This window comes from Vigna angularis, chromosome 8 (genome assembly GCF_016808095.1).
Source record: "Vigna angularis cultivar LongXiaoDou No.4 chromosome 8, ASM1680809v1, whole genome shotgun sequence".
In the NCBI taxonomy this organism is placed as follows: Eukaryota; Viridiplantae; Streptophyta; class Magnoliopsida; order Fabales; family Fabaceae; genus Vigna; species Vigna angularis.
Window position 1 is genome coordinate 33,132,350 of NC_068977.1, and position 20,263 is coordinate 33,152,612.

A 20,263-nucleotide genomic window follows, 5' to 3' on the forward strand; every position below is an offset into this window, starting at 1 on the left:
TCAAACTCAATTTACAGTACTAAACAAACTTGTAAGAATGCTCATTCTTATTCTTATGTCTGTACACATTTTAGAAAAGTTTATGACAGAGTTCTTTCTTAATCAAAATCACAAGTTTTTATTAACTTTTTACATAAGATGCCTATAATAAGAGTCACATTCACCATATTTATCTCTAATTTTCTGCTCTAATAATGATCACAATTTAAAACCTATATTTTTTTATTTAATTATTTGGACTATCTGTGTTGAAAGATGATTTTTATTAAGAGTAGCAGTACCTTGAAACGCAACATGGCAAAAACACTCATTTGACACGTTAAGTGTCATTAAGTTTTAAAATTGTGCATTGTGATGGTCTGAAAATTCAACAAAGATGATTCTAACGTGTCAAATAAATGTTAAAAATCAAAACTGTGTTAAAATATTATTATTGTTTTATGAATGACTAACAACATTCTTTTTTATTTGAAGAAACTATTTTTATATCCACCCCTTTTGAAGAAACAAAATTTGGTTTAATTTTTCATCGTAATTTACTTACTTACAAAAGAGTTAGTAGATTCCCCATAAATTTAGAGAAGTATTTGAATTTAAGAGATTTTTTTTTTTAAAAATGATAGTTTTTATAAAATAGAATTTAAATAATTAACTTTTTCTATTCATAAATATTATACTTAATTAATAAAATATCGGACAACTTTAATCGCATAACTACAACTAAAGTTCTTTCTTGCAGGAATAATAAGATAATATTAGTGAAAAACTTAAAACAACCAATAAATTTTGAGGAGGAGTACTAAATAATTTTTTTTTTAAATTTCTTTTTAATAAAATACAATGCAAGCATGCAACAACCTAACGCATGAACCAGAAGATCCACAGAAGCTAAAGGTGTTTCCACACGCAGCAGATTTTATCTCCATAAACCCTTCGATCTCTTTCACCTTTCTTTGCTTCTTCTCTTCACATCACATGCGTTTGTGGTGTCGTCGTCATCCGCCGTCATCATGTTAAGTCATCTCCGCCGCGCCGCCACTTACGGCGGTGCTACCTCTGACCACCTACTCGCCCTCAGGCCGTTCAGCTCCGTCGCCGCCGTCTCCTCCGTGTCTAATTCTGACCCTTCACTTCCCTCTTCTTCCGAATCACAAAGTATGTGCTGATTCTTGTTCGTTTGATCGATTCTCATTCTCCACGTGAGTCGATCTTGGTTTTTGCAATGCCAAAGCCCCTTGTCAAAATAATGAACATCTTTTTATGGTCATTAACATATTCTCCTTTTCTTTTTGTGGGTATATGAAAGGAAAAGCATCTAGATGGTTGCTGTTTCTACCTGGGGCTATTGCATTTGGACTTGGGACCTGGCAGATTATTAGAAGAGAAGAAAAGGTGTGTCGTTTATGTCATTGAATTCACAATAATTAGGATGCTTTTTCGTTTCCACACGATGTTCTGTTTTCATAATCTCACATGAAATCTCGAACCATTGATTTTGAGGAAGGGGCATGGAGTAGGATGGAGGGAGGGATAGTGTTGGAGTAATATGTGAATGGTATAAGACGAGATTATGTGAGATGAGATTATGTAAATGTGAAATGTGAAAAGTAGCGCCACCAATTGTACTTCTATTTTGATTTTTTTTTCTCCTCTTGCGATGAAGTGTTTGAAAGCGAATGGGTGTTTTGTGGATCTGTGATGAAGATCAAATAAAAGGACTCCACTGTACCAGTTTAGTGGATATTGAGGTTTTTTAACTTCATGTACCACTTTTGTGGACTTTCTCTGAACTCTTGTGAAAATGGGTATCGATTGTTTATGAATTGATGATTATGAGATTTTCAACAAATTTCTGTTGATATTAGTGATTAGAGTTTACTTCAATAAATTTGATGCATCTTGGAATTTAATATTTTGTTATTTTTCTTCATGTTTTGAATTAACTATTATTTCATCTGTTTATGTAACTGTTTCTCATCACTTAATTCTTAACCTGTTAAGGAGAGTTTTAACTGTTGGCTTATGTTGTGGATTATTGCACTCTACACTTCCATCTCCATGCTACAGGGATGGCTTGAATACATTATGTTTGTTTACTAATATAAGGTAACCCCAGTGTTATAAAACTCAGTTCACATCAGCTGGTTGAACTGAAAACTGTTCATATGGTTGGTCACCACTGCAGATCAGAGATGCATTCTGCTAAGTTTGAACCTGAATGACTTGGCTGGCTTTTTCAACAACTAGTGACTCAAACCTCCCTTCAACTGGCCAAGTCATAGATGTTTCTAACAAAAATGAAAAGGAAGAAAAAAGTAGCTTTAGCGCCAGATGGTAAATTTGAAATTTTGCCCTTGTCTGAACAAAAAAAAAAAGTAACGAGGTTGTGCTGCTCTGGTAGTACCATAAACTGAAGGTGGACAAAGGAGTTTCTTTACTCAGAAATGAAGCTCTGGCTTAAGAAAAGAAAATAATTTTTTTTTTCAAAAATTGCATATGCACTGTTTTGGTACAGTTAGTGTGTTTTTGGAAACTCAATAAAAAGTAACTTGGTAACTGATGGAACATGCCTTAAGTTAGATTTATTGAGCAGTGTATACATGCTGCACGTAGTGAAACTACACACAGTAGGTGAATAAGCACATTGGAAGTGCTGCCTGGAGTGGCTGAGGTCAAAGATAATATAAATGTAAAAATATCAAAGTTGCCTGCAAAGTATTGAACAACAAACATGGGAATTGAGATGTCTCACAAGACCATTGTGCCAGTATTTTCATTTTTTTCAGTCACATGTCTAATGCATATAAGTAAAATTATATATTATGTCATATGTATTATATTGGTCTATGTTGTTCAACTATTAATTCACTAGTTTGACTATTAACTCATTTGTCCAGTACCCTGACTGGTTCGGTTCTGCTTACACTGGGTAATACATTGGATGATGGTGTATTTTGTTGTATATATTTGGAAGATAAAAAGTTAGGGGATTGAGTTTATTTTGTGTTAATCTGAATTTCATGTTTAGCTATTAGATCATTGAAAATTCCTGTCTTTAATGTTACAGATTAAAATGTTGGAATATCGAGAGAAGAGGTTGCAACTGGAACCATTACAATTCAATAGTACTTATTCATCAAATGAGGAATTAAATTCTCTGGAATTTAGAAAGGTTGCTTGCAAAGGATATTTTGATGATAGAAAATCAATCTATGTTGGACCACGTTCAAGAAGTATTTCAGGAGTTACGGAAAATGGCCACTTCATTATAACACCTCTTATGCCAGTTCCCAATTGTCCTGACAGGTAAAACAAACATTAATGGCTTTGTTAATGAACGTAATCCATTAATTCACTCAACTTTTAATGTCGTGCAGTACCTATGTTGCTTACTATTATGTATTAGAGCTTAAGTTTCATCAAATGTTAGTGTGAAGCTCTACACATTACAACACTAAAGTCAAAGCTATTGCATCTTTGATTAGAGTAAATAATGTGTCCATTTTCTATTAGTATTTTACATAGGTGGAACTACATAGTTCACTTGTTCTGTAAAACCATCTACAGATACAATGGAGTGAAAGTTTGCCTAATCATTATGTACTATTTTTAACACCAGTTGACCAAAGGATGAATTTTCTGTAAAACTGATTGCAGTTAGTTGATGTTGAAAGTATTGATCATTGTATTCAACAGTACTACTTAATGAGAGTGTTTGGCTACCTTTAGTTAAGGGATCCATTTTAGAAGATAAAGTGCAGTTATTAGAAAATTGACCTTTAATATAGCTTGTTATACGATTGTGTGTCTGTGTGTGTTTGCTTTGTTATAATTTCAACAATAGATTTTCTAATTAATAGCTGTATTTGAACTTTTTTCTAAAGTGCACCCCTCTACTTTAGAGGAACTAATTTCTTATTTGAAAATGGATATTTCTTATGCTATGTACTGTTGGCTAATTTCTGCTTAGAGTATATTTTATTATTTTGGTTCAAAATCTCCTGTGTATTGTATGAACTTTAAGATTTTACTTTTGGTGAAATATTGTTAATTTGTTGTGGCCCATTATGAATGTTTCATGTCATTGACATCTGTTTTCATCAATATAATTATCCACGGATGCAATGTGTTTAGTGTGACTGGCTAAACATCGTTGAGCTTTTGAGAGCTTAGAAGATCTTTCATTTATTTGCATCACTTCATAAGCTTTAACTCCAATCTTTTCTGTGTTAAATGTCATCACATTTTCAAGTCAGCTATTTCTTTTTCTTGTTCATAAGCAATCTATTCCAGGTTTTGAATACTTCTCTGCCACTGGTGTAATGAATAAATGACATTAGTTGTTCATGGTTTCTTCTGTTCTTATATTGTGTTTTTCTTCTTCCAGTGTGAGTTTTCCAATTTTAGTCAATAGAGGGTGGGTTCCACGCAGTTGGAAAGACAAATTTTTAGAGGCTTCTCAAGATGAAAATTTGGCCGATTCGTTGCCTTCCTCTTCTCACACAGATGGAACTACATCCTGGTGGAGACTGTGGTCTAAAAAGCCTCCTGTTATCACTGAGGTTGCCTCTCCCCTAAGTCATTTCTTTATTTAATGTGGAAGAATTATGGATTCAAACTTATCACGTGGAACCACTTACAGGATCAGGTCCCGTCTGTTACTCCTATAGAAGTTGTTGGCGTAGTTCGAGGAAGTGAGAAGCCCAGTATATTTGTTCCTGCAAATGATCCTAAATCTTCCCAATGGTTTTATGTTGATGTTCCTGCCATTGCTCGTACTTGTGGCCTTCCAGAAAATACTATCTATGTTGAAGATATTAATGAAAATGTCAATCCAAGTAATCCTTACCCTCTGCCCAAGGATGTGAATACTTTGATTCGAAGTTCTGTTATGCCTAGGGACCACCTAAACTACACATTGACATGGTATGCAACTTAATCTCCAATCCTCATGCGAATATCAATGTAATTTTGGTGGTGGCGCCTGTCAATAAGTGATTATTTTTATTGATTGATAGGGTCAAGTTTTTATATTGATAATGGGTAGAAATTAAACTTGTAAATGGTTATGTTTTATTGGTTGGCAGTGTCAAATTATATTGATAATGTTTGGAAAGTAAACTTTTTGTATAAAGTAAATAGTGTATGCATTAATGGTGTAAAGATTCTTACATTCTCGTTGAACTGTATAAGTCATCATGTTATGTAAAGTAAGTTTGTTGAGTTGAAGCTTTATTGATTGGTTAGTAGTGTAAAACTCTCATAGAAATTAAACTCTTGTGTATAATTGATTGGCAAGGTTATAGGTTTTGCTTTAATAATTAGTTGACTCTGAATGATACTGCTAATAGAGTAATATTATATGATTGAAAATCTATTAAAACAAGCAAGTTTCTGTTGAATCCTGTTTGTAATGATGATGTTGAATAATCTTTCTAACAACTTCTATTTTGTATTTGGGTCAGGTATTCTCTTTCTGCAGCAGTTACATTTATGGCTTTTAAGAGACTTAAACAGAAAAGTAAACGGAGATAGCAAAGTCATTTTTCTGTTGCATGTGATAGTAGAGATATACACACACAGATACTCTCCATTTGACATCTTGACACATCTATATCCTTGAACAATGTCTTACCAAACTTCTCTTCAATTGTCAATTTTCATTCAAGTAAAGTCCTCCCTGAAAGTTATCCTCATCTCAAAAACAGTGATGAAATGAACCTGAGGTGATACTTTTAGCAAGAAAACCATGTCAAGAATTTTGGTGCCACTGAGATGAAGTTGCGGATATTCATTTTCTAGGTCATTTTTTTGTTGTTGGAAAAGCAAGTGGTTGTAAGAGGATATCATATGAATATGTTTGGATTGTAAGGTTAGGGAGTTGTGAGTGCAAAGCAATTTTACTGACACAAATGTTGTACTAATTGACTTAGTGTTAAAGTTAAAAGAAAGGGTGAGAGATATTATGGGTTTAATTTCTGCTATTAATAAAATACAATACTAACAATTAATGTCGATAGATTGATTGATTAATTTTTATTTTATTTTTTATGAAATGAAATTCATGGATTCTGTTTCAATAGTGATAATTTCTCTCAAAAGGTTTAAAACTGACTCCTTTGAAATATATAATAAAATAGATAATTACAAAAGAAATCACAAATTTAAGCTTAATCAGTGAAATTCAATGTCAATGCACAATTATGTTATTTTTTTGTTTAATTTGTTATCACTTTATTTCAGGTTTTCTTCTCCACTTTTCATGTTTTCTATTAACCAAAACATTTCTTATAATAATATTCTTTTATGAACACATTTAACATAAGGGTACGCAAATAGATTATAAAATTTAAAAATATTCTTTAATTTTTATTCAAAGAGTAACTTGATACTGTTCATATAAATTAGCTTTAAAAGTATATCCCAAGAAAAATGTTTTTTTTCTTAAAAAAAATGAACCAGACATATTTCAGTAATTTTTTTTGTTTTACTTAATAATGAATACAAACATAGTATATTATTAAACTTTATATGCATACAAAGAAATCAAAATGAAGGTGGGAGGACATTTAAAATGCAAGGATTACATGATTTTACTTTGAAGTCTTAATTAAAATAGATTTTACCATGTAACTTTTTTTTAAGATTATTTTGTAAGTTTTTGCTTTAATAAGGAAGCCTTATATAATAACTAAAGTTTATAACCTTGTATTTTTATAAAAATTCAATTACATGATTAATTTTTTTTTTGTTAAAAGAAATCACTTGAACAAAAGCAAGAATCAAATACATTTCTATCTAGTTTACTATAAAATCCAAATGGTCATTGTTTTATATTTCATTTTAATTTATTTTTTCAGTTTCTATTAGTATAAAACTATTAAACATTTTGCTTCCAAATAATTAATAAATATTTTATAACAAAAAATATACTAAATATTTTTAGTATAATTATCAGTACATTGATAAATATTATCTACATGTCTAAATGAGCATCAAACAATGTGAATCACTTGACTTTGTGACCGACCATCCATGGCTTCACTCACGTGTCTCCACCCAACTCACCCTCTTCTTCTTCATCTGGGTTCAGCTCTTCCCGCCATTTCCAACCGCTGCTTCAACTATTCCTCCTCACTGAACCGGACCCTCTCTGCAAAATCTCCTCGAACAGCTCCTCCACGCGCCATGACCAAGCATAGTTTCTCACCAGCTGAAGACCAAGTTGCTTCTCGTAAGTTCTACAGTCCACTGATTCAACCCTATCTCTTTTTTTTTTTTTTCTCAAGCCTTAGTCTCTCTGTATGATTTTGAAGCTGGTGATTTTGAAGCTGGTGATTTTGAATTTGTGCCACCCCTGAGAATTGTGGAGTATCCAGACCCGAAATTGAGGGTCAAAAATAAGCGCATAGTTACCTTCGATGATAATCTGAAGAAGCTTGTCCACGAAATGTTTGATGTTATGTACAAGTAAGCTTTTTTAATGTTGAAGTGGTTTATATTTTTGCTTCAGCTAAGTAGAATTATGGTGGGCTACTGCTACGTTCTGTTTTTCTTTTCGTTTTAATTGAATTATTTAAAATGTGGCATCAGTTGGGTTTGAGCTCGAACGCAAGGCTGCTTACCTCTGTTCATTTTCTTGGTTCTAACCCCCAGAGCGATATGCCATTTGTGGAATGTTCGGGTTTTAGTGCATTTCAGTGTTTGCTCTAATTTGGAAGGAAAGCTTGTATTTTTCTTAAAGCACGGTTGTGAAGATTGATTTTCAAATTATATAGACTACTTTTCCTCTCTTTTTTTAATACTAGGCAAAAAGAAAATTTACTCAACAAACCCTGACAATATTTTTCTCAATGGATGTTTCCTTACAATATAAGAGTGTTCTTTATTGTAAGCAATATCAACCATAATAGAAATTTGAGGGCAGTTTGCTGTTTCAAACACTGTATTTTGTTTAGAACTTTTATCTAAAATACCCCTACTGTAAGAGAAAGCAGTTTAAATTGGAACTAAGCATGCAATATATTTTAAATTATGTTGAATATGAATAAGCTCTATTAATTCATATTTTACTGTCAATATAATCTATATTGTAATTCAAATAACATATTCTCAATTAGTTGAATTGTTAACAATATTGGTTGGCTTCCCACAGAACTGATGGTATTGGTCTCTCTGCACCTCAAGTGGGAGTTAATGTTCAACTCATGGTGTTCAACCCAGTTGGTGAGCGTGGTGAAGGAGAGGAGATTGTTCTTGTAAACCCAAGGGTTAGCAAATACTCAAAGAAATTGACCCTATTCAACGAGGGCTGCCTATCTTTCCCTGGAATTAATGCTGATGTAAAGGTACCTAACAAAAATCCTTTTCTTTTACACCATTCTTTTGACTGTATCTTTCCTTTTAGACCTGTTTTTGGAGAAGTGGAGTAGCAAATTTTGAATTTTAGTCAGTTTGAAAAGTTTGTCGTGCTTGCTGAATACCGAGTCATGTTTCATAAAATCATGGTATTTTGTCGGTATGCATGATTCTACAAATTTTAATGGCCTGAAAGATCATGATCATGCTCTAGAACATGTTGTGAAGTCATCTAGGATTGTAGTGTTTACAAATAAATGGAGGGATCATGTGATCCTCCAAGCTGGATCAAAATACCTATGGGACCCAAATTGCACGCTTGGCTCTTCCAACCGTAATTTTGGCATTTCCCTTTTAACAAAGTATGTTATCCAGCATTCCTCTTCTGTGCTTGCACTTCCCATCTGTACTGGTGTTGCCTGTCTTCTCTAATGTGTTGGACTTAAACTCACTTGGATTCCCAACACAGTGCACTAGTTGTCTTTGTTGATCTGATTCAGTGCCAGTGCAGGGTCAGAGGCTAGCACAGTGTGCTACTGGTTCCTATGTTTCTATCTGTTGACTTATGTGGGGACGTGCTGGACAATGCTCAATTTTCCTTGTACCAGTGTTGTTTACACCACTTTATTTTTCTGGTTGATAAAGGATCTTTATACCTTAACGTTATAATTGACTTGTATATATCTTAAGTTGTTTTTCCTTTTAATGTTGCTTTCAACATGTGCTCAACCGCAGGAATATAGCCATCTTGTCGTTTGTTTCATTTTATTTACTCTAATGCCTACTTATTTGTCTCGTAATTGTGGTTTAGCGACCAGAATCTGTGAAGATTGATGCACGTGATGTTAATGGAACTAGATTTTCAGTCAACTTGTCTGACCTTCCTGCACGAATATTCCAGCATGAATTTGATCATCTACAGGTGTGCTTCAAACTTCGATAACTAAAGCAACTAGTGTTTTAGTTTGAGCATCTTATTTTTATATAACAAAAAATCGTAACAAATATTTTTTTTAAATACATGGGTTATATTATAATTATATTCATAATAGATAAATATCTTTGAATGTATAAAATATAATTTGAATTTATTTTAATTGTTATATAAGGGTTTTTTTAATTATTGACAAAGTTTTGTAAAAAATACTATGAAAATTCAGCTTGGAGATAGAGATGAAATATTATAAATATCTCATCATATCATTACTGTACAATAGAACAAATAAAACCTTGCACCTCTTGAGCATGATTTCCAAGTTTTGTTATATTTTATGATTTGTATCTTTCTTATTTTCTTTTAAATCAAGATAAGAATGCTATGGCATCGCTTTACATGTTATAATTCTAACTAGTTAGCACAACCTATATTAATCACATGCAACATCCCTAATACTATTAATAAAAAAGAAAGGGAACTACAACAGTAGAGGAATCAAACTAAACCCATTAGGAAAACCTAAAATATGGAAGACTGATCTATCTCCACAATAATCACAACAGATGCAAGGAGGAACACCCTCCCACCAAATGAAAGCTAATCCCATAATACCATGCTTAGTTAAACTATTAGAACACCTGATAGCTTCTCCAAAAATATGAGGAATTCTAAAATACTTGACCTACTCAAGGAAACAAGAAAACAATTTTATTGATAACAATCACAGGAATTACATTCTCAGCTCCTCTATTTGTAACAATCAATCTCTCTAAAATATGAAAGCAATATATGCTGAAATAAATAAAAATTTGAAAGATATTTTATCATAATCAATACGTAGACACTGAAGATATTTTTGTCCCAATAAACCACTATTTACAATAATTCCTCTTAAATTGGTAAATGAATATCAATCATTCCTAACTTTTCATAGGATCCTTGAAACTGTTCTAATGAAGACCTTTAGTGAAAGTGTGTTAACTGAAGTCTTGCAAGGACACAAGTTGTAACGACATGGCTTTTGTCTAGATTATTTTTGATAAAATGTTTGTCAATTTCAAAATTTGTTGTCATGTCATGTCCTAGATCATGGACAATGTTGATGACTAACTTATTGTCACAATACAGCTGCATAGGGATGTCTACCTCGATTTTAAGGTCATCCTAAATAATTTTCATCCTGAGTCTTTCACACAGACCGACCTTGAGCAATGACTCAAAATCCAATTTTTGTACAGGAACGAGATATGCATCTGTATTTTTAAGTAAAGTGAGATCAGAGTGGGTAAAAAAGATAGTAGGCTTGTACGATCTTACTGGATCGCGATTTTGACTACTATATATAGCCTAATGTTATCTGGAAACTGCAATCAATTGTCACCTAAATGTACTTCAAATGACATGTAAATGAGGGATCTAGAATCATCTCAAGTGTGGTTGAAAATTCAAAGGCTAAAAAGAAGGGAAATTTGAAATTCAAAATTACAAAAGAAATCATGATAATCTTGGAAGTTGGCAGGAAGTTAGGAGGTGCTCTCCACGCCTGCACATGCTTCCCATGCCTCGTGTTAACATGCCTTCATTGTCCCTTCTCACGGAAGAATGTCGACTACCTTCAATTGGCCTTTGCCTAATGCTTTCTTCTTTTCTTCTTGCACTCCTTGCATTGTTGTTAGCCATCTCTTCGGTGTCTTCTTAGGCTTGATAACCCCAACTAAACCTAATCTAAACTTTACTAATTGCACATAAAATTACAAGAATGAAATCCTAAAAATTACAAGTCCAGAGAATACAAAAAGAAAAATAAGGACTCTTTTGGTGAGAAAGAACAACCTGTCCTGTAATGTTTTTTGTGATTCTTCTAGATATAATGTGTTTTTTCTCGTTTTTAACCCTGTCATTCGAACACTTATCAACACTTGTACTAGTGAGATGCTCTTCATACCCCAACCATTCCAGAAAGAGACGTTGGAAGCCCAAGTTGAGTAGTTTACACCATACAATTTTCTTATAATTGGGGAAAATTGAAGAAAGTAGGGGTGTGATTTCAATTTAGTTGGGAAGATAAGGGTGTCATTTCTATTTTTGTTGGGAAGATAAGGGTGTCATCCCTATTTTTTACATTGTTTTGTAGGTCACTAAACAAAACCTATAGCTAAAAAACAAAGTAAATAAAAAATCAAAGTTGTTGTGGTGTGCTTTTAAGGATGTATTGCTGGGGATGAAACTCCAAGGGTAAATGTGCTTTAGTGAAGCAACCCACATGAAGGAAGTGCAACCAAAAATGGTAAGATACGCACTGATGAAGTGTGTTGTTTGTTTGGCAAGCCAAAGAAGTTGCACACATTCTTGTGAGTGCTTCTATCGTCACACTTTGGCTCAATCTAGATAGGACGAGCAAGGACAAGTTGATTAATGGGTTTTCTAGGTCGAGGGGCAGCCAAAATAGTCGTGATGACTATGTTGAAGCCCCAAAAGTTTGTGAGAGAAGGAAAACAAGTCATCCGATTGTAGACAACAAGCAAGAGGGTAAACCAAAGAAGGTCCACAAAACAGTTTGAACATTGGGTGGGGACTATGGACAAATCAAGTAGGTATGACTTTGAAGGTTCCTGTATAAGGCTTTGGATACCATGCTAAACAATAAAAGTTTGAGACATTATACTTCATATGCTGAATGACACCATTTGGGTCTGATTTATATAGTGATTGTATTAGTTACACATTATTAGAGGATATTCCGTTTCCTTTGAATCAATTATCAAAATCCTGTCAAATCACATACGTTAAATGTATACTATTTTCTTCCTATTAATTCTTGATTTTCAACATCTTTTATTAATTTATTCACTTGATTGTAATGCAAAATTAGTTCAAAGTTGAGCTTTTTAAACTAATTTTATGTAATGACTTGGTATAATTTTAAACTAATGTAAATTTGAGCATATGGTTACGTGTTGTTGTTGTGTCTACAGGGAATTCTTTTCTTTGACAGAATGAGTGAAGATGTTCTTGATAGTATTCGTGGGCAATTACAGGTTAGAAAATCCTTTTCCTGTTTTGTCACTCTGTCACTTATATATCTTCTATTGTTAGAAGGATTATTAAGTGTTCTACTAGAAGTTTTTGGAATGTTCTAGATATCTCTTTGTAATTATTACTTTATGATTAGAGTTTTCTATATATGGAGGCTGATGTGCTGCTTAATAAGAATCTTTTTTCTTTCAGATTATTCCTTTCAAGTTCTTCCTTTGATTTTATAATACATTATTAGAAAATATTCATTTCTTTGCATAAATAAGCTAGACGAGTCATTTCGTGATGAGGTTTTTAGCTATGATTTGTGATGTACTTACTGTAAGGTGGAGTTGATTAAGCCCGTAGTAATCAAAACTAAAAATCTAATTTCTATCTGTAGCCCAACTTTACTTGTTTTAAAAAAGATTGAAAAACTTCTGTCAGAGAGTGAGCCTAGTGAAAGGTATAAGGTACCTTGTGACTTGGATGTCATAAGTTCAAATCTTGAAAATAATATATCTACTTGTGGAGATAAGGCTGCATGTAGGCCTGGTCAAGAAAACTGAAACTCAGCTAAACTATTTTGAGAATAACTGGTTTGAATGTATCAAGTTGGATATTATTGAAATAAAAAAATTGGTTATATTTGGATTTGTTGGGTGGGTGTGGGTGAGGTAAAAATAGTCTGTCAGAATCCACACTTGACCAAAAGCAATTGTGTTTAAAAACTTGAACAAGTGACTCAGTCTATGTGATAGCATAATATAGTGATGGTGATCCACCTTCCAGTATTGTATAATGGTATGACAAAACCTCATATCCGGGAAGAGTAAAAACAAAATTTTAGTTTCAAGAACCTGTGCAAAAGTTGAATATAAGAAGATGGAGGTAGCTACTGGCGAACTCATTTGGTTGAAACAGGTCATTGGGGAACTCAAGATTGAAGAATTTATACAAGTGACCATAATTTTGATAATCTGCAGTTTTGGACATTGTATCTAATGCAATGTTCTACGACAGGACCAAAGACATTCAACTGGACTATCACTTTATTAGAGAGAAGATCAAGATAGGAGATATAACAACTAGATTTGTTAACTGTAGTAATCAATGGTATGATGTTTTCACAAATCCTTAAGGGGTCTGTGGATTAGCTATATATCTAGTAAAAGTGGTTACATATACAGGAAATAATATCTACATTAAAAGAGGTTTGTTTGCAACAAAGATCTTATCTAGAGGAAACAAAATCTCCTCTTATCATTTGCATTTCATTCAATAGAATATGGGTGTTTATTCAAAACTTTCATTGTTGTAAGAGTAACACAAATTAATCATTCAAGACTATTTATCACAGTTCTAACGGTTTATTTCATCTGTTGCACAAAGTAAAGATCTATGATGTCTATATTGAGTTCAAAGGAATTAAATTCTAGAGAAAGACTGTTAATAAATGTTTCAGTTTTGGTTAAATTATTACAGGCCCTAGAAAAAAAGTACGAGGGAATGACTGGACTCCCAAGCCCTGAAAAGGTAGAGAACAGCAAAAAGAGAAAGGCTGCGGTTGGTTTTGGGAAATGATTATCTTCAAGGTCTTTTCTATGATAAATTTTATTTTTCTCAATAGCATAGATATTTAAGAGTTTACATTGAACTGAAAACGGCTTACTTATTTTACAGGTCAATATTTATAACACTGAATTTATCACATAAAGACATTTCTCAGGGTGGACTTCCTTGTCTAGAATTGTTTATGCATACTGATCACAAGACACCTCTATTATAAACAATGCCAGCGTCAGTTGTTCATGTTGCCCTAAAGGAGAGAACTGTCTCGAAGAGATATTTCCTATTGATTTATTGGTTTTAATTGTGGTTCTTGAGGTCACCTGTGGAGTTGATTTTTTATTTTTATAGGCATTTACTATGTATTATTTTGGGAGTTATTACCTGATAACAGCTCATGGAATGGAAGAAAACCTTTTTTTATATGGTTTGCTCTCAACATCCCAAAGGCAATAATTGTTTGTAATAAAAGGGCCAATTTTAGTTTCATAGCTTCACTAGTCTTGAATGGTTATCACTGTCTGTGTGGATGGGGCTTTTGGATTTTATACTTGCATTTTAATTTTCAGTGCAGTTGTGTACTTTAGTGTCTCTTAACTCGTTTTGATATCTAGGCATTGGATGTCTTCAAGTGAATTATTGGGGGCACTTGTCCCAGGGGTGATTCTACATACTAGGAAGAATGGATAGAGTAAGTGGTTTTCTATAATTAACCTTGCTTTTACCATATTCTCATTCTTGTGGATGAACCAATGGAGGTGGACGTTGGTTAAACACTGATGGAGTTTGTTTGTGTAATGCAAAATTTGAATGAATCATCACACTCTTATGTAGCTTTCTGCAGATCATGCTTTGGCTTATTTTCTATAAAAGCTATTTGAATCTGTCGTAAATTTCACAATAGGGAGTTTTAACTGATTCCATTAAGCTATAAATAGTTCATATTAGTTTGAACAAAGAGTGTGAATTTGATTCTTATGTAGAAGGTAGAGTCTTGAGCCCTTTTGACTGATGCTTTGAATCATTGATTTTTCATAGTCTTTATCTTCTTCCTTCCCATGTTGTTCTTTTGCAAGATGTTGACTCTGCAATTTAAAGAGTAATGATTTATACCATAATTTTTTTCCTCTAAATTTAAAAGGGGATTGTCAATCCAAAGAATGTAATTTTATTGAAGTCATTTGGAGCGTCTTAACATAATAACAAAAACACTCACAAGAGCAAGGTCAGTCAAAAAAGAAATATTAAAGAAACAAAAAAAATAAATCAAAGCAAATAAATTTCTAATAACAAAATAAAATAAAAGAAATCAGCTAAAACCAAATAAAAAGAAATAGAAAAAACAACGCAAGAGACACAAAACATGTTATGAAATAAAATAACATTAACCAAACCAAATTAAACCAAGATAAATGAAATAAAAAACCACAACAAATGAAATAAGTTAGTAAAAAAGTATAAATTAAGTATTAATAAAAAATTAAAAAAATAATCATAATAAAAGTTAATATTATTAATTATATTAATACTATAATTTAATAATTAAATGAAATTAAGTTAAAATAACTTAATCAATTAAAATATTTTTTATTTTAACTAATCAATCATATTTTATTTTAAATTCATTTCTACATTTAAAATTAAATAACATTAATATAAATAAGTTTATATCTTAATAATAACAAACTAATAATATATATATATATATATATATATATATATATATATATATATATATATATATATATAGGAATATTCTTTTTCGATATCCACATTTATTTTTTATTTTATCTTTTAAATAAATAAAAATGTAAACTTAAAATAATTACCTTATCATTAATCGTTTCTTTAAATTTAACCAATTTTTTCAATTGGATTTTTTTTTAAACTCAATTATTTTATTATAAAACTATCTAAAAAAATAAAAACTATTTATAAAAAAATTATAAAAATTATTTATATTTAATTTTATGAATAATATAATAATAGTTTTATTTAGTTTTATTATAAAAAATAAAAAGTAATAATAATTTTTAATATAACTATAATTTAGTCTTATAATTTCAATTATTAAAAAAGAATTTCTTTTATTATTTACATTAATTAAATCATTCACGAACCTTCTCCTATTTTTCTATATTTTTCATTATCTTTTCTTAATTAAAAAAAAATCTTATTTTTACATTTTTTTTTCATATTCATTCTTTTCCACGAACAAAAGTTCACAATGAAAACATTGGAATTTATTTATTTATCTGAGACAATATGAAGTTTAAACACGATGTTTAAATTTAAGATCATCAATTATAGAAACAAGATGAGATTTTTGTTTGCAACCAAGTTGGTTTGTGCTAAAAGCAAACATTTCACCTGCATGACGAAGAAGGAAAAATTAGTCAGAGAAATCACAAACAAGAAACAAATGAAGAAAGCACAAATGAAGAAGACGCAAATTTGGAACAAAAATAAAGAGTATACAGAGAGAGGAGAGAATAACCTAATGTAAACCGGCGTGTGTGCTCACAGAGGAGATGCTGCTGCTGGCAAGTCCCACTTGTGTGTTTGGGCGTTTGAAGAAGAAAGTGTTCCCTCACGGAACAAGGTATGTTGCATTCAATTTTTATTCATTAATAATTTGAGATGCATATGTAAGAAGAAAATGTTAATTAGTTTGCCACCTACCCATTTTGTGTAAAGGTTGTATGTGTTAGTGGTTCAAAATTCTGAATGGGTTTCAATTATTGGTTGCATCTTCGCAGGAGATGAGTTTTGTGAAGTTCACACCAACTGATTCTTCGTTCGAAGTTTGGATAGAGCAGTTGAGTGGAAGCTTGGAAAAAAAATCCAATCTTGGTCATACTTGGAAGGAAGATTGTCATGTCGTACACTGCTAAGACAACAAGCTTAAGGTATGCCATTCCCAAATTTAGTGTCTTTCTGAGGTTCTTTTCTAATTCCCAAAACCATAACGCCAAAAGCAATTCTGGGTTTGATGCCATTGGTGATGCTGTGGCCTTATTCAGTCGCTTAATCACTATGCACCCTCTTCCATCTGTTGTAGAATTTAACATGATTTTAGGGTCAGTAGTGAAGATGAAGCATTACTCTACTGCTATATCATTGTTTAAAGAAATGGGGTTGAGAAGACTCACCCCTTCTATAGTGTCTTTGAGTATCTTGATCAATTGTTACTGTCACTTGGGTCACATGGGTTTTGCCTTTTCAGTGTTGGGCATGGTTCTCAAGATGGGTTATCAGCCCAATGCAGTAACCTTGACCACGCTCATGAGAGGGCTTTGTGTCAATGGTGAGGTTAGGAAAGCAGTGGACTTTCATGATAGCGTGGTGGCTCAGGGGTTCCTGTTGGATGAAGTTAGTTATGGGACCTTGATCAATGGGCTGTGTAAAATAGGACAGGTAAGAGACGCCTTTGAGTTCCTGCAGAAAATGGAAGTGCAAATGGTTAGGCCTAATGTAGTAATCTACAATATGATGATTGATGGTTTGTGCAAAGATGGATGTGTAACTGAGGCGTATGGTTTATATTCAGAGATTGTTGGCCGGGGAATAAGTCCTGATATTTTTACTTACACTTGTCTGATTCATGGTTTTTGTAGTTTGGGGCAGTGGCGAGAAGTTACCCAGTTGTTGTGTGATATGGTTGACAAAAAGGTCAACCCAAATGTTTATACCTATAACATACTAATTGATGCATTATGTAAAAACAGAATGCTCACTAAAGCTCATGATATGTGTAATTTGATGATTGAAAGAGGTGAACAACCAGATGTAGTTACTTTCAACACTTTGATGAGTGGATATTGCTTGTACAATGATGTGGATGAGGCAAGAAAGTTATTTGATACATTTGTTGAATGGGATATTGTGCCTGATGTTTGGAGTTATAACATCTTGATTATTGGGTATTGCAAGATTAAAAGGATTGATGAAGCTTTGATCCTCTTCAATAAAATGCATTGCACCAATTTGGTTCCTAATATTGTAACTTACAGTTCTGTTATTGATGGCTTGTGCAAATCTGGGAGAATCTCTTACGCGTGGGAACTTTTTAGTGCAATTTGTGATGGTGGTCCATCCCCTAATGTTATCACTTACAATATCATGTTAGATGCTCTTTGCAAAATTCAACTTATGGACGATGCAATTGGATTATTTAACCTAATGTTTGAAAGGGGATTGACTCCTAATGTTTCGAGTTATAACATCTTGATTAATGGGTATTGCAAGAGTAAGAGGATTGGTGAAGCCATGAACCTTTTCAAAGAAATGGATCACAGAAATTTGGTTCCTGATTCTGTAACTTATAATTCCCTCATTGATGGGCTGTGTAAATCTGGAAGAGTCTCTCATGCATGGGAGCTTTTCTATGCGATGCATGATGGTGGTATGGCAGTTAATGTTATCAGTTATAATGTCTTGTTAGATGCTTTTTCCTAAGCACACCATGTTTTCTGGGAAAGTTATCATTAAACCTAATGTTTGAAAGGGGATTGACTTCTTATGGTTTTAGCCATTGCATCTTGATCGATGAATATTGCGAGGGTAAAAGGATGGAAGAAGCTATGAATCTCTTCAGAGATATGGGTTGCAACAGTTTGATTTTTGATTCTATAAACTCATCTTTGCTATTAATGGCTCAGGAATCTGGGAGAATCTCATCTGCATGGGAACTGGTGGATGATATATGTATATGATAATGGATGGCCATCTATTACAAGTTACAATATCTTGTTAGATGGTTTTTTGCAAAACCAGCAACTCGGCAAGGTGACTATTTTAATTCAGTGCTGTCAAAAAATAATTCTTTGACAGGTGCAAATTGCCCAATGGGTTGGTTTTACAGAGATCAAATACTTAACATTGCACTAGAGATTTTTCAGCATTTTGGTTGAACTTGTTAATGTTGTCACATGTAACACCATTATCAATGGACTCTGCTTAGAAGGTTTGTTCAGTGAAGTAGTGAGATTTTTTATGGACGTAAAAATGAGAATGATAAAGCATAGGAGCTACTTCAAGAAATGTTTGCTGGAGATCTGAACAAATGATAAAACCTGGTGAGATACAGCAGCTAATTCACGCTGAAATCTATACTTCTATACTTCCATAAAGATAGGTTTGGATAAATGCTTAGCAAATCATTGTTGCAGCTTTGATGTAGGTTGAAACCCATGGAAAATTCATTGTTGCATATAGTCTTGCATGGTCATCTCGAATAGTTCATGAAAGGTGGCACTCTCTTGAGGTAAACAATGTTTTTGTGAGAATATTTCAGGCAATTTACATTTATCTTGGAATAACTTATCTATTTCTTAAATCAACAATAGTGCATATAAGATTTAGCATGTAAATTCTAATGTAATTAACAAGAGTCAACTTTCTTTATGTACATTGCTTTTTAAATTTCTGTGGTTGTTTCTTTTATGTTTTATTTCTATTCTTATTTTTTGCTTCGATGAAGGTTTCTTGCTCTCCTTTAGTCTCTCAAGAGCTTTCATATGTCTTCCTCTGTTGTTCTACCAGAATATACATAATGTATTATAATCTCTTTTACATCTACCAATTTGAATTAATTAATGAACACTACTTGTTGCTGGAGGAACAATTTGGATTGACATGTAACTACGTATTAAATGTCAGCATATCGTATTGGAGTTCAATTTTCAATGAATGTCTGGTTTGTCACAGAAGATGTCGATTATCAGTTTATTCTTAATGAAATCATTAAGGCTTCTTTAATGTTTCTGCTAGGCTCTCCCATACTATCTCTGAATATGTTGAACTACCAGGATCAGGTAAGGGAATTGGAAACCACAGCAAAAAAATTAAAAGGGCAGTTCATGAGCATAAACAGTTGGTGTGGAAGGACCTGAACCCCAAAAGTTGTTCACCATTAATGTTATTTCTGTAATCCTTGGTGCAAATTGTACTGCTTTAATAATTGCTTGTTCTGGTTAGATTTTTTAAAAGAAGAAAGACAGAAATTGAGATTCAACTGAGGGTTGAAAATTCAAACCCAATTTTCTGTATTGAATTTACTCTTAGATGTGTTGATTTCATTGTTCAGTATAAATGTATGTTAAAGCATTGAACGTGGGCAAAGGTTGCTAATAATATCAATGTTGAATCAAAAGAAAGACATTTTTATATTAAAAGAATGTAAATAACATTTGTATGACTCAGGTGGAGCCTAAATTTTCATTCACTTTACAATTAACTTTACCAGATGGAATAAATTAACTAGTTAATCTTGAGTTAGAAAGCTTGTATTTACTTGAACATTGATTTTGGTTAATCATTTTAGCAAGAACCCAAATCTTTCTGTAATCCATATATTTCTAATATAGTTTTTTTTTTTCTTTT

At 32.5% G+C, this 20,263-nt stretch overlaps 3 protein-coding genes across 4 annotated transcripts; all 3 read left to right on the forward strand.

Annotated features, from left to right (window-relative positions):
• Window positions 1–846: 846 nt before the first annotated feature.
• LOC108344048 (surfeit locus protein 1) lies at window positions 847–5,913 on the forward strand. The gene is made up of 6 exons (XM_017582517.2): window positions 847–1,155; window positions 1,307–1,392; window positions 3,068–3,306; window positions 4,388–4,562; window positions 4,643–4,926; window positions 5,466–5,913. The coding sequence occupies exons 1-6, from the start codon at window positions 1,011–1,013 to the stop codon at window positions 5,533–5,535; spliced, it is 999 nt and encodes a 332-aa protein (XP_017438006.1). The 5' UTR covers window positions 847–1,010; the 3' UTR covers window positions 5,536–5,913.
• A 1,071-nt stretch (window positions 5,914–6,984) lies between these two features.
• On the forward strand, window positions 6,985–14,373 carry LOC108344049 (peptide deformylase 1B, chloroplastic/mitochondrial). Of its 2 annotated transcripts, none has more exons than XM_052867003.1 (7): window positions 6,985–7,234; window positions 7,332–7,470; window positions 8,156–8,348; window positions 9,170–9,280; window positions 12,271–12,333; window positions 13,796–13,905; window positions 13,994–14,373. In XM_052867003.1, exons 1-6 carry the CDS (start codon window positions 7,036–7,038, stop codon window positions 13,892–13,894), a joined length of 804 nt encoding a protein of 267 aa, XP_052722963.1. In that variant the 5' UTR covers window positions 6,985–7,035; the 3' UTR covers window positions 13,895–13,905; window positions 13,994–14,373. The 2 variants fall into 2 exon arrangements, with proteins under 2 accessions (XP_052722963.1, XP_017438007.1); XM_017582518.2 differs by having other exon boundaries at window positions 7,317–7,470; window positions 13,994–14,302.
• A 2,383-nt stretch (window positions 14,374–16,756) lies between these two features.
• On the forward strand, window positions 16,757–20,041 carry LOC108344044 (putative pentatricopeptide repeat-containing protein At1g12700, mitochondrial). Its single transcript, XM_017582507.2, has 3 exons — window positions 16,757–18,957; window positions 19,051–19,145; window positions 19,652–20,041. Exon 1 carries the CDS (start codon window positions 16,757–16,759, stop codon window positions 18,335–18,337), a length of 1,581 nt encoding a protein of 526 aa, XP_017437996.1. The 3' UTR covers window positions 18,338–18,957; window positions 19,051–19,145; window positions 19,652–20,041.
• The last annotated feature ends 222 nt before the right edge of the window (window positions 20,042–20,263 follow it).